General features: G+C 34.2%; 1 protein-coding gene across 4 annotated transcripts in view; it reads right to left on the minus strand.

Moving 5' to 3' along the window:
* CSMD1 (CUB and Sushi multiple domains 1) overlaps positions 1-27,218 on the minus strand; it is a 1,072,055-nt gene that overhangs the window by 265,217 nt on the left and 779,620 nt on the right. For all 4 annotated transcript variants that reach the window (XM_086876027.1, XM_086876026.1, XM_086876028.1 and 1 more), the window contains exons 11-12: positions 13,491-13,594; positions 6,817-6,929 (exon numbers count right to left, since the gene is read on the minus strand). In XM_086876027.1, coding sequence (XP_086732153.1) covers positions 6,817-6,929; positions 13,491-13,594 — 217 coding nt within the window. The remainder of the gene's footprint in view (positions 1-6,816; positions 6,930-13,490; positions 13,595-27,218) is intronic.

Genomic DNA, 27,218 nt, shown 5'->3' on the forward strand with positions numbered 1-27,218 from the left:
TGAACTACATGAGACAGAAAAGCTTAAAGCAAAACTTAAGATTTTCACTGAATGACTTCTATCTGTTTTCTTTCCAAGCATTACACTATGTAGTGATTTCCCTGCGTGCATGTCCAATTGTGAGAGTCCTAGGAAGTCTTAATTCCATTTATTTTTTCAGCACAGGTCTTATTAAACCTCCAAGCAGTAAGAGAGTTTTATATCAATATTGGTAGTGTAAAAACATTTTTAGGGTCATTATGTTTTTGTAAAAAATTGCACTGATTTAAGGTTTACTAATACTTTACATGGTTATATAAAGTAATTGCATGCAAAAACATAACTGACATTTATCTGAGCAACTGAAATTTGTTTTTGAAAGCATTTTTCTACTAGTCTCAAGAGGAAAGAAGAGTCTTCTTCCACACAATCATAATGAGGAGCTTAAAGATTAACTGCTTAGTTGAGCATGAATACAAATAAAGGTTGTAAGTCTGACATTTTCAGCTGCTTGCAGAAGCTGATATACTTTCTGACATCTCCAAGAATTCTTAATAATTCAAATTACAGAAAATCTAGAATTATATGATCGAGTCACCAGATCTATTTTATAATATTGTTATGTACTAAAGGATAGCCTAGTGAAATAACTTAATTACTTTATATAACCATGTAAAGTCAGGAATAAAAGATGAGTTCTAAACAGCCTATAAAACAGATGTTGCTATACTGGTTATCAAGAAGTCTGGAAGTCAAAAGATTAAATACTTTTATAAGAATGACAGGTTTATCAGGTTGAATGGGAGAAAAAATCTCAAGCATAATAAAATTATAAAACATTCACACCTAAAACTTGAAGCTGTCATGTGCTTTTTATGTCAGTGTGATACAGCCAATAGGACCATAATCATGGAAGCAGCCTTATGATCAGCTGGCTGCATGATTCACCTTGGATCCTGAGAGCCATAAAGCAACTATTTTTAGATGTGTCACACCCATAAAATGAGTGGCATTAGCCAAACTCAGGCACATATTCACCTCATTAGTCCTTTTCTTTTGGCTGCAACTGTAATGTAACATCACTGTTTGATACTGCTACAAGGCCTACTGTCACAATAATGTGAGAAACAACCCTCACTTCTAAAAATTTTAAAGATAAGAATACATAATGAATATTTAATGAAATAAAGCAAAAGACTGAATAAGGAAAAAGGGCAGCACGCTGGGAGCTGCTTGTCTACGAAATGTCTGCTTCACCTTTTATGCCTCTGGGGTTGCATCAGGCAACCCTGGCCCCTCCAGAGTCTGTCAGTCATCTCTTCTTTCTGCTTTCTTGCAATTTGATTGTAGGTCAGGTGTTGTCATGCCACACCCTTCTATCAACAAGGTTTCCCCATTCCCAGCTGCCCCTTGCAAGGGGCACAGGTATGCGCCTTCCCTCCCATGTCCCAGACACCCCGGGATGTCCAGCGGCAGCAATACAGAGCAGGGGAAAGGGGACTATGGGGACCACAGAGGACAGCTGAACAACAAACCACAATATAACTACACATCAATAAAGCTTAAATACACACAATAGTCATCCCTTAATTGCGAGAGCCAATCATCCCATTACTCATCTGTAACAGTAACGTGCGGCGTTATCCTGACCTGGATATGCATGGCAATGACTGGGCATAACTTATCCACTTAACAGCTAAATGCATGCTTGAATCATTAAGAAGTGGCATAAACTAAATCTTCCTGTCAATTCAAAGCTGCCTAGATATTATATTAGATCACATGTGCTCATTTTGGGCACGAATGGTCTTCACTTGTGGTCAAAACAAAATAGAAATGATGCTCAAGAAGAAAAATAACTTTAAAAAAGTTGTATGAATAAAATATTGTGAATTCTTTACCTATATGTAAAAAGTCCTTTCTTTAGCCCATGGCAGGCAACAAACTGGAAAAAATGTATGCTTGTAAAAGTATAGTCTTAGCATATCAACATACTCTGTTGGTGCTATCAGACCATGCTGTGACCTCAGGGTGGTGGTGTGATACTGTTTTCATCACTTTGTACATGTTATATTTATTTGTGTGTATGTCATGTTGTTCTTTATATACATGGTACTATAAAAAAGAAAAAAAACCAAAACATTTGAAAGTCATCAAATGGAAGGTCTGAAAATAAGGGTAGAGCTTTAAAAAAATCAGTACTTAATTTATTAATTCAAAATAAGTAATTTTGGTGACACTAAACCTATTTAAGCAGAGTGGTGAGAAGATGCCAGGCCCTGTTCTAATGCATATTTAAAATTTATTCAGACTGAAGCAACTTCAACAAGGGAGATCAGCAACAACCTTCTTCAAGATTACCATTTGGCATGTTTACAGTATTATTCCAGGAGATTACATCTGTCCCTTGTATGGGGAAAATACACTGAGGTCTTTCATAACCTTACTAAATACCTAAGTAAGAGGAAAAATTATACTAGAAACATAACTAAAACTTACAGTCCATTTTTATGATTTCTTTATTTTTTAAACAGCTCTGATGCAGAAACTCTGAAAACTGTCTTAACAATAGCCTGTATTCTATATTTCTTCTCTGTAAATGTTTCCTTCTCTCTTTTCTTTGTTGAAAGTTTTAATTTTTAAGCAGCGCTATATAGTGCTGTATACACATTGAGAAATGTTAGTGGGTTTTATTGTGGAGTATCAGCTGTGAAAAACATCATGTAATTTTGTTTAATTTATGAAGAATTGTGGAGTGACACTTCGTCTTCTTGGCTTCAGTAAGGAAAAGTGGCATAGGTAATTGGAGAGGATTTCAGTTTAGATCCTTTGAAACACTTAGGTGCAGTATTACAGCATATCTCATTTTTCAAGGACAGAACAATTTAAATTTCTGACCTTTCAACAGAAAATATGCTTTCAGAGGATTATTTTTGAAAGGTATTAAACCATTCTGTTAAGTTATCTGGGACCTATAACAGAGAATGAAGTATTTTCAAATGCAGTATATAAAATCGTTTTGGAAAAAATGTCAGGTTCAGAAAATTCTTCACCTTTTCTACTTTTTTTTCAGTATGGGTTAACAGCCTTCTATTTTAGCAATAATAATGTGGTTCTAACATGGTTTACAAAGTTTATCATCAAAGTTAAGGGTTGCCTGTAGTGTCTTGCATTTTACTTATTAATTACATAGAGGTAATACTTAATTTTTTTTTTTTTGTCTGTAATGCATGACACTGAGTGTGACTGGTAGAAAAATATCAAGATACCTGTTAACAGAGTAGCTATTTGTTAGTTTCCTGGAGTTAAAAAACTAACAGCAACACTTGTTTTGCCATCTGGGTTTCCGCAGGTCACCTTCCAGTGCACACAGCAATACTAATACAGTGTTATTCCTCTGTATTCAAAACTCTTTCCAGGAACCATCTCTTCAGGACCTATGTCTGAAAACTTTTTTGTGGCTCCAGCTTCTGGACAACTGCATTCTGTAGTCCAAGAAACATTATTAATAGGGAAAACTACAAAAACTGGAATAGTGAGAATATAGAAAACCCTACATCTTTCTGACATTAACATGTTTCTGAAGATGAGGCAAAGAAGAGGTAAAAGAACTTGAGAAGACTTGTCTTGCTCTTAATCCCTTAGGCAAATTGTAAATAGGATTAAATTTATTATTCATACATAAAATCTGTTATGCATATGAGTTCATTTACAGGCATCATTTCATGCCATTTTTAGGTGGACATGCTAATAATGTAAGATAGGTGAACTGCATCATTAATTTCCTTTCTTAATAAATAAAGTGACATGAAGTTCAGTTAAAGTAACAATTTTCTACAGACTATGATATTATTTAAGTAGTAATAAAAAAATAATATTTAATACATACAAAGTAAAGATTTGGTTGGTTAGCTGTAAAATATTGCCCAAGAGGATGAGAAATCACGTTCCAATCCTGAGCAAAACTCACGCTTTGGGAAAGATTTAAATAAGGATGTCCTTTACTCTGTGTCTACAGAACACGTATAAGGCATCAAAGACTGCAGTTTGCCTTCTTTTTAGCTAACTGCAATCACAGTGTCCTTGAGGTTACATGTCACAATCTATTAACTTTCTCACAATTAAAACTAGATTATATTTTTAGACAGGTTCTTTGTGTGCTAAACAAGGGGAAGGAGATTTATTCAGGCACGTTGTGACAGGATAGAAGTTTAAATTTTACACTTAGCCTAAAGCAGGAAATGTATTGAGAGTGCAGATGGCTGAAAGTTCCATCAACAATAAAAGACGAGACAATTCTAATAAAATCAATGAGAACATGGAAATGAAAGATAGAAAAAGACCTAGAATTTATCTTAAAACATTTACTATACTTTTGAACTTGTAAAAACATTTCACACTTTAGAATTCTGAAATTTCAAAACTAAAAAAACACAGAATAACACACAACTGGTTGGAAAGCAAGACTGACAGCCAAAATCCAACTGTCAAATGATAACAATACACTTCATCAAAGAAGTGCTACTGCTACTGCAAAGTGCACATTGTATACTTCAGATGTTTGCAGAAAGTTCCCAGAAGAGGCTGAATTCCATAAATAGCAATATCATTAGACAAACACAGAAATGACAATAGTTGAATTTACATTAGAAATACAAGAAAGAAATTATAGCAGAAAAACAAATCATCTGATATATATAATTTAAATTTTTGAACTTTTTCATAGGGTCAAGAGAAGGTTAAGTTCTTGATATTGGTTTGAGGAAACGGTGTAAAGTGTCAGATACATAATTTGTTCCAACACTCTCTTTCCACTATATAATCAATATTTCCAGAGTGTATCTCACAAATGTGTTTTTTTTAAACAATATATTTTCTAAATAAAAACAGACCCTAGAAATGACAAAAGTACAAAAGATAAAACCATGATAGAAGGGACAAGAGTTAAGATTAATTTAGATAAAGACTATGTGATTGTACTCATGCAATAAAACTATAGTGTAACTATACAGGCTTCATGCATGGCACAATATCTGAAGATTCCTTAATGTTTTTGTCATAGAAGGGCTACAGGCCTGCATCTGCTTTTTCATTCACAGTTCTTGTGAATCTAATCACACTTAAGCAATTGGGATATTATTCCAAGAGCCTCTGTAATTTTCCTTGTTTTCATATGGTTATTCTCATGGCCACGGAACTGGAAATCTCAGTAGTGTTGCTTCAGAGGATTCTCATGGGAAGTGATTGCCACCCTCATGAGAATCACCCATTCTTTCTCCTCTTTTTTCCTTAATTTGTTGATTTTGGTTCACATTGAAGAAAACCAAAACATGGCACATAAAAGAAGTAGATAGTAATAATTAAAAAAATCAAATATTATCCAGCAATATGAGCACACAGAAACTTAAACTATGAATGTAAAACAGTTGATCTGATTAGCATGCTCCAATCAGTACCTTGAGTGGGAACAACAAATAGTGAGCTTGAATGAGTCCCAAAGAAATAGAGTGTTAGGGAAAAATAATGGTGGTAGTATAACCCTAATCACTGCTATGATCATCACCTGCCTCAAAGGAGAGACCAGAAAAATATTAGTGTAGAAAACTGGCCATGTTTCCTGGCTGACCACGGGGAATATATCCCCTTCCTGTTCCTTTCAGTGCTCACAATACGTCACAGCCAGAGACCCTACTTCTAAAAATCCACTCACACCAGCCCTAATGACCTTAGTGCAATAAATGTATAGCTTGCTAAACTCGAGGTTAACATCTCCAAAACTTTTCACTCTTTATTTTGCCTGTTTTGGTATTGAAGCAGTAAGGTAACTAGAAGTTAAGTGAAACACTTAGACAGGGTATTTCAGTTTACGGACAAGGTTTAAGGAGTACTCCCACTCTTCTAATTCAGTTACTTCCACTTACTGAACTCTGAATAGTCTCTCAATATTTTGCAGCATCTTTTGTACAAAACTAATTTTCACAAGATTATTATAATCAAATAATTTTCATTGTATGTCCCCATAAGGTAGTATTGAGCATAGTATCAAGTGTTTTCCCTTATCCTTAAGGGGAACTAATTAACATGGAAATTAACAGAAAATGATACCAGATGTTAATAAAAAAGAGCTTTTTCTAGTTTTAGGTCTATACAACCTATTGAAATGGAAAAAAATCAATACATGCATGCATGCTAAAAGATACCAGATATTTTTTAATACAATTAATCAACTTCAGAAGTTGCTGAATTTCACACAGTCAAAAAAAAAAGATGGTTATTTACAAGGGTTCTCATTTCTTTGAGACAGAAGCAACACAAATGAGGCTAGGGTAACTTACATATTTATTTTTTTTTAGTTAAATTTCCACAGTTCTATACATCTTCCTAATTCCACAATAACATACAATACATCTGTTATTTTCATTACATACTCATTTTGACTTAGGTCTGTGAAGATTCTCAGTGAGGCATGAAAATAAGTTTTATAAGCACCCCATTAAAGTCTTAGAATATTAAACAATGTTTTTTTAAAAGTGTCCAGTATGATACAGGTTAGCAGAATGGAAAATTTAAGACCTTTCAAATACATTGGAAATTTATAGCTTCTATTGACCTCCCAGCAAAAAATATTAGAACAATAACTTTCATTTTTTTACCAATATTTTTAGTTGTTCTGTCAGTATTTGGAAATCCATGTCTTCATTAACCATTAATTGAAAATAGGGACAGTATCAAAACCCTAAGTTTGTGAAAGGACCAAATGCCTATCTAAAATTAATTTGTTGGGGTACAACGAAGTAACTTACAACATGTGTTTAAAATAGTTAAATTAGGTCATACCTTGATAAACAGCTTTGAATCCTGGTGAGCCAATGCTGTCATCAGATTGTAAATGAAGCCACATCTGGTTGCTCATGCTCACAATAAGATCAGGAACACTAGATCCAGTGAGTCTGTATGTAGGATAAATGGCAAAGTCATTTGTAGATGTATAAGTTACTACCACCACTACTACTGCTACTACTACTATCACCCCCACTACTACAAAACACAGGCTTTTAAACTATTCACATCCTGTCCTAAACAGTTGGGTTTTTTTGATAAAATTAACTATTCTATATGAAATAGAACAATGCAAAGTAATAGAAAAAAAAGTTGAATGATTGCATTCAACAATGATTAAACACATCTAATAAAGCTGTTCTTACCTGAAGTTTCCATTAAGTAATTAAGTAGTAATTAAGTAATTAAACATGAGAGTGACTGTATGAATTATTTTCACCTGTTTGGACGAGTATTACTTTTCTGCCATGCTTTCTAAACGTGAAGAAAATTGCTTTACATGCATTACAGCCTGTGTGTCCAGAACTTACTACATCACATATACTCCATTAAAATAACTCACAATGATCTCTCAAATTTCAGGGAAACTTCTATTTCTCACACAGTAATGTGTGACAGCTATGTATAGATAAGTACAGTGCAATATACAACACACATAAGGCAAACTGGTGAACCCCACCATAGAATTTATTGCTTGTCAGTAGTGTCACTTACACATCTATAATTCTGGTATCAAAAAGTTATGTGTCAAAAAGAATCATTAAGAAAAAGATTGCTCCTTAATAGCAAAAAAACTAATGCATAATCAGTTTCTAGTACTGAAAATCATTCAGATCATGGTGATAGGTATACAGTTTTACAAAAAGTAGTGGGAAAAGTCACACATAAAAAGTGGCTGTAGAATCTCACTAACTAAACTTTTGTCAGATACAAAACAGAAAGTTCTCTCTCCTTCTTCCTACCCTCAGTCTTGATTTTTTAAAACAAATAGGCATGAGTTAAGTAAAGCTAATAATGTGCCAAACCAAGATGTTCCAGAAGCAGAATTTCTCAAGAAAACAATGTATTATTCCAAAACATATTATTTAAATGTAGTAAACCAGATGTTAATACTGTTACAACTTAAATGCAAAGACATAATAAAAGGATAGACTGACCAGAAACAAGGTGAGAACTGAGGGACCATGAGACAAGATATAGGAATTATCTTTGTCTTCAATCAAGGTTATGAACAAGAAACTATATATCCTATATCTACAATAATTTAAGTTCTTACTCTGATATATTGAAAATAAAATTAAAATACATTATCCCCTTCTGAGAAGAATGGTCTTAGCAATTACTACTGAATGTAGCACCTGGAACTGCTGCTACAATGGTTGAGTTTGCTTTAATATGGTCTATAAGAATTCTGGTTATGACCTGTTAGTAAGCAGCTGATTGTTATGATACTTTAAGTACATAAAAGGAGGAAAAATACTAAATCCATTATAGCTCGGCATATATATCGGGGAGGGAAGGGAAGGGAAGGGAAGGGAAGGGAAGGGAAGGGAAGGGAAGGGAAGGGAAGGGAAGGGAAGGGAAGGGAAGGGAAGGGAAGGGAAGGGAAGGGAAGGGAAGGGAAGGGAAGGGAAGGGAAGGGAAGGGAAGGGAAGGGAAGGGAAGGGAAGGGAAGGGAAGGGAAGGGAAGGGAAGGGAAGGGAAGGGAAGGGAAGGGAAGGGAAGGGAAGGGAAGGGAAGGGAAGGGAAGGGAAGGGAAGGGAAGGGAAGGGAAGGGAAGGGAAGGGAAGGGAAGGGAAGGGAAGGGAAGGGAAGGGAAGGGAAGGGAAGGGAAGGGAAGGGAAGGGCCCCTTCCCAAATGAAAAAATATGCTAAAAGCAGAAATCAATAAAATGCAGAATTTTTTTTGTGATGGTGATAGTTTTGTGTCTGGTGGGTTCTTATGATATGTTTTTGTTTGATTGCTTGTTTTGGTTTTGTTTGACATTTTTTTCTTTTGTTTGCTGGTTTGGCTGAGGTTCTGTTGGTTTCTTTTTTCTGGTTTTACTCCTTGGAGAGAATATCTTCATACATAGAACTACAAGGCAGATAACTATCAGGATGGCAGATAGGGTAGATCAAATGTTTAGGGAATGCAGGTCTGTCTACCAACACCTGCTGTTACTCTGAGACCATCTGCAACGCCAAGAACAGAGACTTTCAGGCCAGCCATTAAGGCAGAGAGCCTCGTTCTACCTCGGCTCATCTCCACATGAGGGAAATTAAAAATGTTGAGGCAAATTTAAACTGAGCTTCTCACTACTCTGAACAGATCACAGGTCAGAAAAGGCAACTCTAGAGAAAGCAGTTGTTTGCAAAATTTGTCCCTCTGCTTAGTTATCCACAAGAAGCGGGATCCAAGCTACAGAGAATGGTCTCCAGGAACAGAAATATTGGTTTTTAGCAGTTATGAAAGGGTAGGTCCTTTTTGAAGCCCCCAGTAATTTTCCATACTTTGTATGAATAGAAGAAAGGGATAAAGGTTTTCTATAAGGCATTTTACTACCATGAATGTTTTTACTATGTACTGAAACAGCTGACATAAACAATTGGGTTTGAATCACTAATGTAAAGTTTCTTCTTTGTATTGGAGGAAAAACAACTAACACTTTTCTGTACAGGAAGGAGTTAAAAGATTCATGTTTTAAGGGAATCATTAAAAAAAAATGAAGCTTTAATGTAAGTGCTCCAAGAAAAACATAAATCATAGCATTTGGAGGCAAAGCAGACCTTCTAAAGCACTGTGTTTGTTTAATACACAAGAATTTAAAAACAGAAAACGGGACATTGTAGGACACATTCTGACTGATAAACTTCAGCTCACATATGATGATTAATAATGAGTTATTCTGAAAGGGTAACCACTAGTTGTAGAAAAAGTCTGTTAAATATAAAAAATAAGTGCTTTCAAAACTTTATAACCAAAGCATATTTAGATTACTATTAAGTTGTATTACTATTTTCCAGAGCTAAACATCTCAGCCTACATAATCCATAAAGACTACTAAATTTTCCAACAAGTAAAGATTACAGATGAAACAATTGTTAAAAATCATGAAATTGATGTGAATATCCCACTTTAATTAATTAAGATATTGGTGATTAGATTTTTAGAAAAGTTTACTATAAATATTAAAATTAAATACTTTCATAAATTAAAACTCAACAGATCCTTAATTTATATGCCAACTAGACTCTCAAATAACTGTATAAAATTGATTTGAAATAATTTGACCTTCATCAATGTATATTTGATTTCATATGATTACAGTGCTATCTTTCATGAACTTAAACTACCTTTTCTAATCATTTTCCCAATTTTGTAAAAAAAATAAAGATGGGAAGTCTGTGCTTATTTTTTTCTCCTTTTAAAACATCAAGATTCCTTCATATTCCTCTCGAGCTGTAGTGCTACAGCTTTGAGGTTACACAGACAATTGCCAATGGATGACTGTTGGGACAGCGTGGAAAGCTTGTGCTAGGACAGACCATTTATATATCGTGGTTCTCAACTCCCTCAATCTCCTCTTTCCATGAAGTATTTAAAGGTCCCCTATTTACTGACCTGCCTTTAGACAGCTCCAATGCTCACAAGATGACTGGCTTATAAACATCCTGGCACGACCAAGCTCATTAAAAAGTCTGAGCTTGTGTACAATACAATGTTTTTTTACTATGTTTAAATTTACAATAAAGCGCCCAATAAAGAGGTAGCTACTACCTTGTGGAGTTTAGCACCTGAGAACTGGAAAATTTTGCATGGGGCTGAGGCTTATATGTTGACACATGACAATTTTCTGCCAAGCTGAAATATTCAAATACTTACAATTAGATTTTAACTTAGAAAGATTTATTTTATTTTTAATTTATTTTAGCATATTTTGTTCAAACTAAACCATAAAAACTACAGTAGAATCAAATGTATGAGATTCTATAGTGATGCTCTGCAGAATTTCTGCAGAAATTTCTTCATTTTGTCTGCCAACAGAAGCTTGAAGAGTGTAAGAAAAGCTGTATTATTTCTTTAAGATACCCTGAGAAATTTAGAAATTAAGTCTAGCCAGAAAAGTCTTTGCTGTAAGATCCTTCATTCTCCTGGGATGAATAAGAAACTGCAAGGTGCTGCTCAAACCTCATTAAATGTAATAGATGTTATTACAACCAACTAATAAAAAATTTTGATAAGAAAATCACTCTGACATTTAGTTATGAACTTTCTCATGATAATATACTCTACAAGTGGACTAGGTCCACTTGTAGAGTATATTATCATGAGAAAGTTTATGAGAGATGTTACTTTGCATTTAGAAGACCCTTCTGAAAGGCAAGTGAAATGGCACATATCTGTGATGCTGTTTAAATATAACATATTTCGTAATAGATGATACAATCCAGTGTTTAATACCTTCAAGGACACCGACTCAATAGAAATTTTTATTCATTATTAATTATCATGAAATTATAGTTTTGTCTTTGAGCTCTCCTGTATTCCAGTGTATTTTAGTTATTAATAATTTCATTTCTCAAATGATTTTCAGAGTAATGCTAATTTTGCATCCCAAAAGGCAGATAAATTTATATGCATAGATTTTGCTTTTATCAAACACACAATTTACAGTAAAGATGGTAGGACCAGCACTGTGCCATAATCCTAAGTGATGGCCTGTGGAGTAATAGGAATAAAACAGTTGCTGTTTTAGTGAAAAAAAATATACTGAAGAAATGGTTAGAAGTGTGTCTCTAGTGAGACCATTGTACTAGTTGTAGAAATGACACTGATGGATTTAGAAGTGGATATCTGCTACATGATGTTTAAAATGTTATTAAAGTGAAAAAAAGTTATTGGAGGTGATGTTATTATTAGAGTGTTGGTTATTAAGTAGCAATTGATATGAGCAAATAATATTTTAGACTTTTTTTTGCTCAGTCATGGAAAACAGATGTGGACTAGGTAGTCACAGGCTAAATGGCTTCAAATGGAAAGGTAAAAATTGAAAATTGTCACAGAATTTTAATTTTGACATAATTTTGGCAAATTTTGGCAAATTTTGGCATATGAAGTATGCACAGTGTAGAAAACAGAATTAACAGTTTGGGATAGCATATTTGCTACTTAATGGCATGACTCTTAAGGAGTTTTGCAATCCCTATGAGTAAAATGTATCCCAATTCAAAAAGAAAAAAAAAACCTTTTGTCATAGTTACAAGTAGTTAAATCAACATCATCAGAAGGACTGTTGCATTATACAACTGGTCCACAAAATAGAAGAAAAAATAACTTAGGTGAGGAAATCCATTTCCATTTCATGTTTTTCTTGCTAGTATAACATGTAAGCTCTCAAAACAAGGGGTTTTTTGTCTGCTTTCATTTTTGTTTTTTCTTTTTCAGGTACTCAGAATATAGAATTCAATTTACTCAGTAACAACTACTTTGTATTGCAACCCAGGGATCACAAGCATTGGGAAAATAATTCAATAATTTTCCATCATAGCTTTAAGCCAATTTAAGCCAAGGGTTTTCTATGAACTTTGATATGATGGTTCAATTTATCGATTAATAAATTTATATTTTCATAAACCAATACATATAATGAAATTATTTTCCTAAGATTTGTCCCTGAGAAAATATTCTACTTTGTTTAAAATAAAAATGTGTGGATGTTAAGAGTATTCATTTGCCATAAAGAAACATGGCAATTATTTATATGGATTAAAACCTCCTTAAAATATAAAATTATAATGGATTCTTTTTATTGAATGCGTTCAATACTGTCTTTATCCAACACATTTTTATGCTATGTCAAGTAATGTGATTATGACATAAATGCTGCTAGTTTCTCTTATTTAGTCATTGATAATTTATCAAATCTGTAATTTTGTTTTGTATTTGGTGACCAGTATTGATGTGATTAACCCTCTAAAAGAGAAAGCCAAAATTTCTTGTTAACCGCAAGCTCTCATTATGTAGTAAGAAAATATGAGCATATACAACAAAATGAGATGGTTAACGTAGATGAAATTAATTCATATGTACAGAGTTCTATTATTTCCATTAGTCTAGACAGTATTGTAGAACTGTATATTAAGAGTAGCTGTCTAGTCTGGAATTTTCCTTCAAATTTATCTAAATTCCAACACTGTCAATATTTGACATTATAATATTCCATAAAGAATGTTTAAATTCACTGAAAAATGGACTATGTTCTATGAATAAATTTTTATACACAAATCCAATTTTGATTATTCAAAGTCTGAAATCAATCAATACCTTATTTTTTTACACAAGTTGTATTTTCTGTTCACTGAAATCCAAGCTTTTTATCCCTTATTGCTTGTGAATACAATTACAGTTATACAGGTAGTTCTTTTTAAAAGAAGGGATTTTTGTTTTGTTTTGTTTTTAATTTAATTTGCAGTTTTTAGTCACTTATGTTAAAGCCTATAAAGATGTTACTAAGGATTTAGAGTGAACTTTGTAATGAACAATCTTCTTTTACAATACTTGAATTTTAAGCTTACATTAATTATCTAATTCTGTACATTAAAATTGCAAATTTTAGTCGATACATCCTGGCCTGGAAGAAACAACACGACAGCAAATTTCAAGGAAAGTTTTGAAGTTGTGTACTTACACGTACAACACTGTTCTTGTATCACCAACTTTCCCAGCATCTCCAACAGTAAGAGTATCATAGCCTCTTTCCAGTTCAAACTCTTCAAAAGCAAGCTTTATGACCTATTAAAATTAAATAACTTGGTTACTTCAAAACATTCCCACATGTATTTTAACCTCTTCCATTCTTGGATTATTTTCCTATTGTAAGTCAAATAATGAGGCAATAATTATTTCAGTTAGTCTTCCTTTATTTTTGAAAGATACCCAGAAAGAGCACAAGTGCAGAAACTTCTGCATTTTCCAATACCTAGGAGCAAGTCACGATACTTTAGAAGTATCACCCACTAAGATACCAAGATGCCAGTCATCACCAACTGGTGATAATATTCATTATGGAAGAAAGAAATATTTTTCCTTTTTTTTAAACTGTATTATCTATATAAACATTGTAGAGCTAGTAGTGGAAGTATATTAAAACATTCTTATCTGTTGAATTATACAATAACAAGGTAGAACATACGAGCTACCAATTCAAAAAACAATGGACCAGGCTGATTCACAGAAAGTCAAATGCACTAATTTCCTTGCATGAATTACTAACATTAAACTGTGATTCCACACAATGTCTAGTCATTGTCATGAAAATTACAAATGCATCTCTCAGAATTCTCTGAAAAGTTACTTATGAAACTGTAATTTTTTAAGATAAAGTATGAAAATGCACTTAGTTTCATATAAAAGAACAAGGGAAGAAGTTTTAGAGTTCAGTATTGTTGAGTAGCTGCATATATATGTACATATGTATTTGGATATTGTACCCTTTTGTAATTTGATACAAAGGTTTCTGCAAACAACTTGACACAAAAGCATAGACAGTCAGTGATTTTCCAAAAAATTATTTATTTTATCTTTATACTAACTTTTGGAGATATTCCTTGGTAACCTCTCAGTAAGGTCTCAGACAACATCGGCCATTGCATGTAATGCAGTTAATTTTTCTTCTGTTTTGTGGATAGGAACAACATTTGGGTCAGATTTAAGCTTTCAGCATAAGCCTTATTATGCTGCCTTTTTGGAAGAAACACATGAAAAACTACATTCTCCATTCACTTAAGTTTATTGCTACGTGATCATCAAGAAATTTATCGTGATCTATTTTAGCCTTGTAAGAAAGTATCACCCATGCTAAGACAATTGTTTAAACTTTCTCAGTATTAAAAAAGAAAGCCACGACACTTAATTTCTGTGTTGGAATTGGAAAAGCATATTTCTGAATGAACTGTAGAGAGGAATTTACACCACTAAATTATACTATGTACATAATTGTACATTGTACATAATTGTACTATGTCCACTATGTACACATTGTGCTATGTTGCATTTGTTTGTAATCCAAAGAAAAGCCTACAGGCAGACAAAATCCACCACCTTTCTCTCATCCACTAGGGAGGTCACCCAAAAGGGGCTCAGGTTGGATCTGCCTTTCTTAAAGCCCTGCCAGCTAGGTCTCATGCCTTGGTTGTCCATTGTTTCAACAATCATAAGAATTTCAAGCAATATTCTGCATATAAAACAATATACATTTCCATCTTCTCTTGATGTACCTTCTAGTATTCCTAGATTATATCAGTGGTTAATGTGAAAAATTTCTTTATTAAATCAAGACTAATAATGCCAAAATTAAGCAAAAAAATATGCTCAAAAAGAGAGCTGTTCCTGGCAAGAAAAATAACTGCAAGACTTTTAATGCAATTATTATTTCATATGGAGGAGGAAACCTGATAGAATATTCCATGAAAATATAAGGTAATGTATTATTTAAATAATACATTTGGTTCAACTCCAACTAATACATTTCGTTAGACTTACGAATTCTATCACACAACAATTTAAAAACAAATATGACTGTTCACCTCTTTAATAATAAAAATAAGTTAGAAAAAAAAAGTAATTGGATATAAGCCATAAATGAAAGTTTTATGCTTCTGGCTAAGCATATAGGAAATGTGACAAGAAACATTCCTTTGTTGGAGATACATTGTGAAGATATATTACACAGTATTAAACAAAATCTTGTTATCTTTGTTTCCATGATAATTGTTATTCTCTGCTAACACATAAAATCTTTTGGAAAGACCTTAAGAGTTAAGAGGACTAACATAAATTCCTTCACTCTGACTCATAAAAACTAAATTTTAACACATAAGCAGTAAGCACCCAGTCTAATCATTGCTCTTTTTCACAGTCAGTGGACAGAAAATGGCACTTTTCTGTCATAACATTTCCTGAGTTGGAAAGAGCCCACAAGGATCATTGAGTTCAGTTCCTGGCTCTGCAGAAGACAGCCCCAAAAGTCACATCATGTGCCCGAGGCTTGGTGCTGTGACCATTTCCCTGGGGAGCCTGTTCCAGTGCCCAACCATCCTCTGGGTGAGGAACCTTCTCCTGATATCCAACCTAAACCTCCCCTGGCACAACTTCAGGCCATTCCCTCAGGTCCTGTCACTGTCACCACAGAGAAGAGCTCAGTGCCGTCCCCTCCTCCTCCCCTCACAAGAAGCTGTAACTGCAGTGAGGTCTCCCCTCAGTCTCCTCCAGGCTGAACAGACCAAGTGTCCTCAGCCACTCCTCATACAGCTTCCCCTCAAGGTCCTTCACCATCTTTGTTGTCCTCCTTTGGACACTGTCTTGGAGTTTAATGTTCCTTTTTTTATGCAGTGCCCAAAACTGCCCCCAGCACTGCAGGTGAGGCTGCCCCAGTGCAGAGCAGAGCAGGACAATCCCCTCCCTTGCCTGGCTGGCCATGCTGGGCCTGATACCCCTCAGGAGAGGGCTGGACCTGCTGGCTGCCAGGGCACTGCTGGCTCATATTCAGCTTGCCACTGACCAGGTTCCCCAGATCCATTTCCACAGGTCTGATTCCAGTTTCTCGTCTATACACACAATCAGGAGTGCACCATTCCAGGTGTAGAATTCAACACTTGGCCTTCCTATGACAAGTTGAACTTCCTATGGGTGATTTTTGTCCAATACTCTAATTTACTGAGCTCTTTATGAAGGGCTTCCCTGCCTTCAAGGCAGTCAACAGCTCCTCCTAGTTTTGTATCACCTGCAAACCTACTCAGTATTCCTTTCAGTCCTTCATCCCAGTCATTTCTGAAGATGTGGGAGAGAACTGGGCTGAGAATAGAGGCCTGTGGAACCCCACTAATGACAGGTCCCCAGTCTGGTGCCACCCCAGTCACTGTCACCCTTTGTGCTTGACACATGAGCCAGTTGCTCAGACATCACATGATGTGTTTATCCAACTGTGGGGTGGACATTTTGTCCAGAAGGATCCTGTGAGACACACTGTTAAAAACTTTACTGAAATCCAAAAAGACCACTTCATCAACTAGGTGGGTTATCCTATTGTAAAAGGAAATTAAGTATGTCAAGCAGGACTTTCCCCTCATGAGGAACTGTTTGCTGTGACCACTGACTGTGTTGCTCTTTAGGTGTTTTTCAATAATTACCAGAATAACCTTCTCCAAAATTTTATCAAGCACTTCAGTGAAACTGACGCAAGTCATACTTCCTGTCTTAAGGTGGAGCAAGCTGCCATTTAGAATTATTGTTTCTAATGAATATATGGGAATTTTGATGACTATGGGAAACTAATATTTACCCATTTCTATTTGGTTAAAATTTGTCTGTAGATAAGGCTTTGTACTGTCAAAAGAATTTTTAAGATTTGTCACATGATAGATTGAAGAGTGAAAAACAGTTTTATACTGATTTAGATATGAGTACTGCACAGGAGAAACTTATGAGGTTTGAATAATATAAAAATATACCACAATATACGACATATGTAGTTAAACAATATTGATTTATATACCAAGGGAGGCAAAAAACAGCTCTAAGATGATTATCCAGATTCAATTTTGCTTTGCAATTAAAAAATTCCAGTATTTCAACCATCACAATTTACATATGCTTAATATGAACAGATTAAGAGAAGAAATGAATTAATTTTCATTTAGAAAAGCTAGAAACATGAAAATTGCTTCCAAACATATTATATTTATTTCTGGATGATCAGTTACATTCTTCTTACAGAAGAATGATCTTATTTGCTTTCTGAAAGGTATGAGACAAAATTCCCTTATAAGCAATTCAGAATGATTACTTCATATTAGATAAATAGACTGTGAAAATAGAAAATAAGAAAAAGCTTAAAGTTATGAGACACCTAAGCAGGGACCTATATGAAAGTTCTGCCAGTGAATTTGTCACAATTATTTTTTCATTTGAAACATTTTCCTTTATCTTAGGTACTCCCACACTTCATATTTCTGCTGCCATAATTGCTGTTGCAAGCAATGGATAAAGGCAGCACCAGAGTAGAAGGAAATGCCTACACGGACATTTTGCCTGGAGGAAGCAATAGGGCACATGACAATGCTACATCTCCAAAACATCTAGGTGTGCATGCTCTTTTCGCTACCTAGAGGACCTATTTTACTATTACTTATATATGTTATATATATGTTATTTACTATACTATTATATATATATGTTAAAAGTGTATGCATTAAGTAAATAGAAAGTAAAAAGTAAGAACAGCGCAAGATGCAAGAAGAAATGAAAAATCCCCGTATCTGTTATATTTACAAGCATATCAAGCCAACAGCTTCAAAATAGCATAGATGTACTAGTAGAAGTGTATCTTATCCCCCCACAAAAAAAATGAAACCAATCCAAAACAAAGAAGAACAAATAAAAAAAGAAAAATCCAACAGAAAAACAAACAACAAAACAAAACTAAACAAATCGTCCAAAACAACCAAACCATCAAAAGCAAACAAAAAAATCCCAAAAAAACTATAAAAAACAAATGCAAAACAATGAAACAACAAAATCACAAAAAGAAACAAATAAACCAGCCTAAAACAAACAAAAAAACCCCCAAGAACGGCTTAAAGGAACATCTCTTAAAGATGAGAAAATACAGTGAGACAATTTGTTGCCTGAGTAAAACTACAGTACCATGCATTAAAATCAGAAAATAAAACAATCCTGAGCATCCATGATTAGAAATTTAAAATAGTAAAAAGAAAATGTGTTTGTTATAAAGTCTTTTTATGAAAGTTGTTTGCAACTGCCATAGGTTATTCCATTTCATGGTACTGTTACAAATGTAACAGTATTTAATGTAACAGTATTTTCCTTCAAATATAATAGTATTTTCCTAGTTTGCATCTTATCCCTGCTGTTATGTAAACATTGAAAGTAATATAAATATTCAATTTTATTGTATTATGTAATTTCTTTTATGGATACCTCATGCTTAAAGGGATTTGAAAGCAAAAGAAAGCATTTCTATAGACACAAACATGGAAATACTGCTATATTCGGTCAGATTCCTAAATATTCTTTTAAAATTTTTAGAAGAATGGAGACAGATTCTAAGAGTAGAGCTTTAAACCAAGGTTTGGAGCACCTAATTCACTTAAAGAACAACATAATATACAAAGAATGTCAAAAGATGTTGCCAGTATTAGAGAACACATAGAAGAATCCAGTATTCCCTAAAATTCTCAAAACTCTGCCCTTTCCCTAGCCCACCCCTCCTACAGTGATATCTCTTGAAGTTTTAGGAGGCAATGTAATTATGGCCAAAATCCAGAGGAAGAAGTAACATAAAAAATTGAATTCAAATAGTAATAAAACTGGGTAACTCTAATGCACTAGGTAACTCTAATGCACAATATTTTTGTGTGATTAATTGTGAAAGATGGCATAATGTTTTTTTTTTTTCATATTCCTTTGTAAATCAAGTTATTTATTTTCTCTCAAAACTGTTAAAAAAGGCAAAGCATTTATCCCAGCCATATTATTCATAATTTGGCATAAGTACAGCTGAAATTAATAAGATGCAAAATGAATAACTTGTAACTACCAGGTTGAAATAGGTTCCAAACAGACAAAATAAAATTGATGCCAAAACAAGGGCCTGTCCTGTAAAATTTGAATACCTCTAGTTTTCTGTTCAATAACTACAAACTTATTGAAAACACTGAGATTATTCTCTTCATTATTTTAAAGAAATCTTGTAGGCTTTTGCTACTACTATTATCTGACAACTCCAGTTTCTTATTTTTCAATATTGATATTATAATTTATATTCCTCATTCCTAGAAATTTATTTTCCTTTTACCTTTCACTAATGACTTGAAAATTAGCCTAATAGCCACACCTGGTAGAAATTAAACCAAGATAAGGAGGAAAAAACAGCAATATATAACATATAATTGTAATAATGTAAAGCTAAAAATGCTGTTGCTGTTTTAATAAAGGCAGGGAAAAAAAAATCACTAAAAAAGAATAATAATACCAAAGATCCAACAGTTTGATTTATAATGACTGTTATCAGGTGACTGCCCCATGCCTGGAACATTTCTTAGGTAAGTAAACACAGATTGTCTTTCTCCCCACAGCTTTTCTTTCTTTGGATTTCCATTGATAACACAAATAACACTGAATGTATTTGCCATATCCAGCATAGCCCTTCCTCAGCAAGTTAATTAAGACCAAATAATCTGAGATCTTTGGAAGAAAACAATAAGAACAATTTGAAGAAAAATCAGTCCATTTTGTTTGTGTAGTAAAAGTTATGAAGTGATTTGACACTAGTCTTAGACTACTCCAGTAAGGAAGAACTTTCTGATATAAAGATAAAATGATCGACATACAGTGGCTGGAAGCTAAACCTATAAAAAATAGGGAATCAATTGCAAAAATGAGAATAATAAAATTCTTGTTACTGTGAAGTGCCATTTTTAGTGGTAGTTGTTGATTATGTGAAATAGAGCTATAACTAATCATCTACTTAAGGAATTTAAATACATCCACAGTAAGGAAATGAGCACATTTTTAAGCTCAGTTTTGTTTCTTCTGTAGAGGGAGACATAAAAAAAAATCCCATAATGATGATTTCAGAGTTAACAGAGCTGCCACAATCTGTTACTCAGTCAGAGAAGCAGCTTGTTGCCAAGCTAGATTTTAATCTTCAGCTACGGTGCCTAAACATCATGTCAAATTTCACTTTGCAATCTTAATCATTGAAACATTTTCCTTCTTTTCTTTTCAGTTTTTTTGATATGTATACAAACATGTTGCCATTTCTAAGTACACAGAATAGCATCCAGCATTAAAATTGAAGTTTTAAGTCCAATGAATGTTTCACATTGATGTGAGCCATCTTTGTAATGAATTATCAATCAGTTTGATTTAGGTTTGAAAGATAAAATTAAAACAATAAAAAGCAGAATCACAAGAGGAGATAATTATTCATATGTCCACACCAAAAATTTGGAATTTATCACTTTTGGACAATTTTAGACAACTTTAGATATAGTAGGATGATCTATTTCTCATTTTCTGCCAAAGGAAAATGCCAAATATATGGCTTTCATTTTTGCTCCTGCTGCTGCTCCAACTGTCAGTAGGAAACAAATGTGGAAATACAAGCTTTAAAGAAACATTATGCCATTTTTTTAACTGAACAATGGAAAAGAAGTCGAAAAAAGCATGCATCTATTTACTTGCCATTCATGAAAAATAATTCCGACTGTGCTAATTGTATCAGTGGAAATATTTTTCAAAACATTTTAAAGAAATACTTTTAGATTCATTTTTCAAAATAGGTCTGAAAATACTGTTCTTTAAATTTGAAAATTAAAGGGTCCAGCTAGCATTTGTTAAAAATAAATTACATGCAAACTAAGAACACATGAATTACCATATAAAAACTCTGACTTAAATAAAGGCTGAAAATATCACTTATTAAATGAGCTCATAGAATTTTTTTGCCTCATATATTTAAGCAGGAGAAAGATATTTAGTTTACCCTGTTTTGACTGTTGTTTTTCTTCCTGAAGTCTTTAAAGAATAGGTTAATTTTATTAATTAATTAATTCAAAGTGCATATGAAACTTGATAGAGCACATGAAGTAAAGGCTTAAATGAAGAAGTGTGTAAGTATCAAGGGTGCATATCTATTTATACACAAACTATTCTCTAGACAGAGCCCTATGTGGGAATCTGAAGTATTAAATCTCTATTTAGTTATTAAAGCCCTATTATTGTGTAGTCCTTGAAGCAAATAATTTCAAGTTCTTGAATATTACTTATTTAAAAGCATAATTCCTCGAGAGTTTTCTGAAATTTTAATTCTTCTTACTTAGACTTCATGTAAAACACAAACAAAATATGGAAAATATTCAAATTTCAGAAAACTTTAAAAAAATTCTAATGAATTCTATGTGTCCCAACCCAAATATCATTGTGCAATATTCACCAAGGGAATTCAAATACTGCTGTAATGACATGTGGGTCAGTAGAATATCCAGGAGATAAAAGTAACAAAATAACAAAGCAGATTTGAATTCATGACCTTAAACAACAAAATAAATATGTGAAATCCATACAAACTAAGTAGTTCTAAGTCTAATATTATTTTTGGTTGAACGTGTTGAGCAAATCCTTTATTTCATGCATTCTAACACTATTAAACTTATTTTAAAGATAATTTCCTGCAGTACTAACCATCCTTCAACAGCAGCAGCGAAGTCCATAAACACCTGTTTTCTTTGAGGAGTACTTGAGCTTGTTTTCTTGTTAATATGGCACGATAGTTCCAAGAGCACAAACTATTTCATTTAGAAGTGTGCTATCACACTGTATGGTGTAAAAAGGCAATTGAAGTAAATACTGGAAAGTCTCCAGAGGTACAAAGAGATGCCAAAATATTTATAGAACGAAATGCCTCAGAAAAATATAATGTGACAGCTAAATTAATTCACTAGAAATGTATACAAGTGCTGCTTAATGCTATTTAAAATAGAGACTGGAAAGGTCTGAGCTATACTGAGCCAAGTCAGAAACTCTGATAAAGCAGGTATTTTACTGTTCTAATGGAAGATTGTATTTATGGAAATGAATTTTAGGAAGAAAACTAAGCAGTTTATCAGCATATAGTGTTCCTTTCTTTGCACTAAATTCAGATATTTTCTGTCAGAGAAGATATCTTTGCATCTTATCTAAGTGCGTCTCCAGAGGGATATGGATTTTCCTGTGTCATATACATTAGCCTTGCTTGTAACATCTTGAATACCTGAGCATCTCATACAGCAATAGATACCTGAGGATGGACAAACAAATTCTACCTTTGGTGTACTGAAGTGTTTGATATAATAAGAAAACACATGCTTTGTATAGAAAAACTCTTAATTATAATGCTAAAACATAGACACTGCTTATATATATATATATATATATACATTTATATGTACAAAATATTTATATACATGATGAGAATGAGGGAACTATGCAATAAAATCTCAGTAATATTACATGGACATTGAATTGTCAGAACACCAAGGTTTTACATAAACCTGGACAGTTTTTACATGATGTTATATACTATAGAGTTTAAATACATTGAGGTTAATTTCATTCTGAATAAAAAGATGCAAATAACTTTTCCCTGTGTTTACATTATGAATAACAAGAATTTATGAATATTAAATTTTTGCATTCTTATTACCAAATTAACTTAAACTGACTTTGAAAGTTGTATTTTCTTCCTACTCTATTGTAAATATACAACTACATGCCTTGTTGGCCCAAGTGTACTTTTGAAATAAAAAACAATTGTTTTCTGACTAATTCCCTGTACTATTCTTATTATTTTAATTAACTAAAATTCAAGTCAGCCTGCAAACTTCCTCAACCTACAAACTTCCTTCTAGGAAGTAATATGAACCTTAGCATGTTACAACAAGCTTTGTAATTTACAATTACATTTTTACATGAAATAATAAAAAGGAAAGGAGCCATAAACTGCAGCCTGTGGGAAGTGTGTGAAGGAGTGGCACAGGAGTTTTTAATGAATTGACTGCAGCCCATATTCCCCACACCCTTTCACCATTCAGCCAGGAAGAAGGCACAAGAATTTGTGACTTGAGAAAGTCTTGAGAAAGACTTGAGAAAAAGTTTGTATTGTTGTTTCTCACCATCCTACTCTATTTTTAATTAAAAATAGTCTTCCCAAAGTTGAATCTATTTTGCCTAATCGGTGAGCAATCTCCCCATCCTTGCCTTGGCCCATAAGGTTTTTCATCTTATTTTTTCCCCCTGTCCTGATGAGGAGGAGGAGCAAGAAAGAAGCTTGGTGAGCACGTGGCAGCCAGACAAGCTCAACTCATAACTATATTGGAGCATTGAAATATTAAAATTAATTCTATTAAAATTACTTATGAAGATATTTGCATTCATCTATAGTAAATATTGATCTTGTCTTAGTGATCATGGTGAGAAAGCAAAACTTTTTCTTCCAAAAGCCATAAAAATAGTGATTGTGATGACAGCACACACATTTTGAACCTTGTTCAGCAATGCTTCTCATGGTTTAAATTTCCAAAAATAAAAAGCACAACACAAAACCTAATTACATATTTGATTTTTTGGCAGTAAAAGCCTACCTGCCTTGGCTCTAAAATCTAATCTCCCACACCTCAATGTGCTTTCTCAAATCCTGTACTAATGCTAAAATGTCCCTTGCATCTCAGTGATAATGAATATATTTATTTTCATCCTGTGCCATGAGGTTTATATGTATTAAGAGGAAGTGGTAAATATGATTGACTATAATGATTACAGGCATAATTCCTTTATAGTCTATCTGGATTTTATGCCTTTGCATTTGTAAGCACTTGAGAAGAGCTGTTCTTGACCTGCATTGTTCTTGCCCTGATAAAAAATATACCAGAATCAGTGAAGATGATCTCTGGTCTTTAGTATCAAAACGATATAGCAATCTGCTCGAATATGCAGGTCATAGTGCCCCATAAGAATACATCTGAGTGGAAGACATTATTTGGACCTAATTCAAATTATAAATGGGTAAACAGAACAGCTTCTGTCAGTTTGCTAAGACATCATCTGTAATGCATATTCAATGAGGAGATTACGTAAAAAAATATCATTAAAATGTAAAGAGAACAGTAGTTAAGGACACGTGCAATTTTCTGTCTGTAGTATTATATGACTTACTTTAAATCAGTGTAAAACATATAAATAATTTACTCCAGAAAAAAAAGAAATACTCAATAGTAAACAGTGCTATCAATAAAATTGTAGGGGAAAAAAAGAGTATCCTTAAAGATGGATTTCAAAGCCTCAAAGCCTTTTGAATCAGTTTTAAATATTAGTTTGCTGCTAAAGATGTAGGCTCAGTTACTTTCTTGATGAAATTCTTATTGATATAGAAACATGAAGATATATTGTCTACAAAATTAAATACAATGTAAACCATACTTCAGACAAGCTGGGCCAGTGACCAAATGAAGTAGCTTTTAAGGTATAAGAACAGTTCAAATTTGATGTGCATGTCAATGACACCTGCAAAACAAAAAACCTTTTGGGTGCAGTTATATATTTCCGTTCTCCTTTTTCAGCTAATTAAAAACCCAGTGTTCTGATGTTCCTGCAATTTCTCCTTTTGTTTCTATAACAATGTATTAGCACTGAATGCATTTTTTTATAAATAGCATAAATTCTGACACTGGCATTATATAATTTTATGACAAAGAAATGAATAATGAGACTTTGTAATGCAGTTTTGGAGGCTGGGGGAAGCATTTAGATCAATCATGTTCAGGTTTATTCCTCAAAAAAACTTACCTATCTTGAGTAACAATAACAGCATTGTATCAAAGAACTTAATTACTACTACTACTACTACAACTAATAATAATAATAATAATAAACCTGTATCCTAGCACTTTAGAACAAAATCACAAAATATCCCTGAAGGCTAAAACCACATTTTAATATTTGACCAAGAAATGGTATTAAGTCTTTAATACCTGAAATGAAAATGAAAAATGTAATTTTAGCAAGATAAAATTTAAAGTGGAATAAATGTTCTTTGACATCCTCTATGCTTAATAACATATTGGTGGCCTTTTTTGTCTTAAGACAAGAACTTAGAGCAATATATGTAATCTGAACTTCATTACAAGGCATAGGCTAGGCTAGGCTAGGAGTAGGACAGGGTAGAATAGGATAGTATAGAATAGATAAAGGCAGAATAATAAAGGTGGAAGGGAAGAAAGAAGGAAATGGGAGAGGAGAGGAGAGGAGAGGAGAGGAGAGGAGAGGAGAGGAGAGGAGAGGAGAGGAGAGGAGAGGAGAGGAGAGGAGAGGAGAGGAGAGGAGAGGAGAGGAGAGGAGAGGAGAGGAGAGGAGAGGAGAGGAGAGGAGAGGAGAGGAGAGGAGAGGAGAGGAGAGGAGAGGAGAGGAGAGGAGAGGAGAGGAGAGGAGAGGAGAGGAGAGGAGAGGAGAGGAGAGGAGAGGAGAGGAGAGGAGGGGAGGGGAGGGGAGGGGAGGGGAGGGGAGGGGAGGGGAGGGGAGGGGAGGGGAGGGGAGGGGAGGGGAGGGGAGGGGAGGGGAGGGGAGGGGAGGGGAGGGGAGGGGAGGGGAGGGGAGGGGAGGGGAGGGGAGGGGAGGGGAGGGGAGGGGAGGGGAGGGGAGGGGAGGGGAGAGGAGAGGAGAGGAGAGGAGAGGAGAGGAGAGGAGAGGAGAGGAGAGGAGAGGAGAGGAGAGGAGAGGAGAGGAGAGGAGAGGAGAGGAGAGGAGAGGAGAGGAGAGGAGAGGAGAGGAGAGGAGAGGAGAGGAGAGGAGAGGAGAGGAGAGGAGAGGAGAGGAGAGGAGAGGAGAGGAGAGGAGAGGAGAGGAGAGGAGAGGAGAGGAGAGGAGAGGAGAGGAGAGGAGAGGAGAGGAGAGGAGAGGAGAGGAGAGGAGAGGAGAGGAGAGGAGAGGAGAGGAGAGGAGAGATAAACCTTTCTACAAAAAATAGTTGAAATGTTCTATGAAGCATCGTGAACAAGACTAAAGGTGTTTAGATCTTCTGATGCTCCATTCATATGCTCTCAATTGAAAATAGTCTTTCACCTATTTATTTCCCTGTCACAAAATGTTTTATATTCATAGTACAAAGAATTTTAATATTACTTCAGTCACATGAAATCACAAAACTTTACAAAATTAAATTAAACACAAAATTATGAACTCAGAGGTACCCCAACATACATAAAAATCCAAACAAATAAAAAATCAGTCACAGTCATTTGAGGAATTCCAAGTCAAGTAATCAAATAGCACCCAAGTTTTGTGCCATGGTGTGTGACATTATGCAAAATTTTAATGTTTAATTTTTTATCTTCTTCTCTCCAGTTGCTGAAAAAATTTAGACAATTCAAACAATCATGTTGGCCTGTAACAAAACTAGAAAGAATATCCATCTGAGTGAGATTGATTCTGTGGGAAAACTGCACATTTTTGGTTCAGAATTTAATGAGATGATAACAGGAAATTTGATTACAGTATTGGGTTTCCCACCCACCTTCTTCCAAATATTTCAACATCTCAGATTTTTTATGACTGATATTTGATATGGAGTGCAACAAGAGGAATGACAGTTTCCTACTCTGCTCAGGATGCATCACCTGTTGATGCAAAATACAGATCGTCTACATCTTGGAAGAGATTGACACTCAGATGAGCTGAAATAGAAACATGGTTAAATGTGTGACAGTCACTTAAGGCATAGATGATTACAGGCCTGTTAAAGCACGTAACTGTAGATGAAAAAATGTAAAGCAGGCATGAATCAGACCCACCGTAGATGTGTAAT

The sequence above is a fragment of the Cyanistes caeruleus genome, chromosome 2 (assembly GCF_971803275.1).
Source record: "Cyanistes caeruleus chromosome 2, bCyaCae1.hap1.1, whole genome shotgun sequence".
Lineage (NCBI taxonomy): Eukaryota > Metazoa > Chordata > Aves > Passeriformes > Paridae > Cyanistes > Cyanistes caeruleus.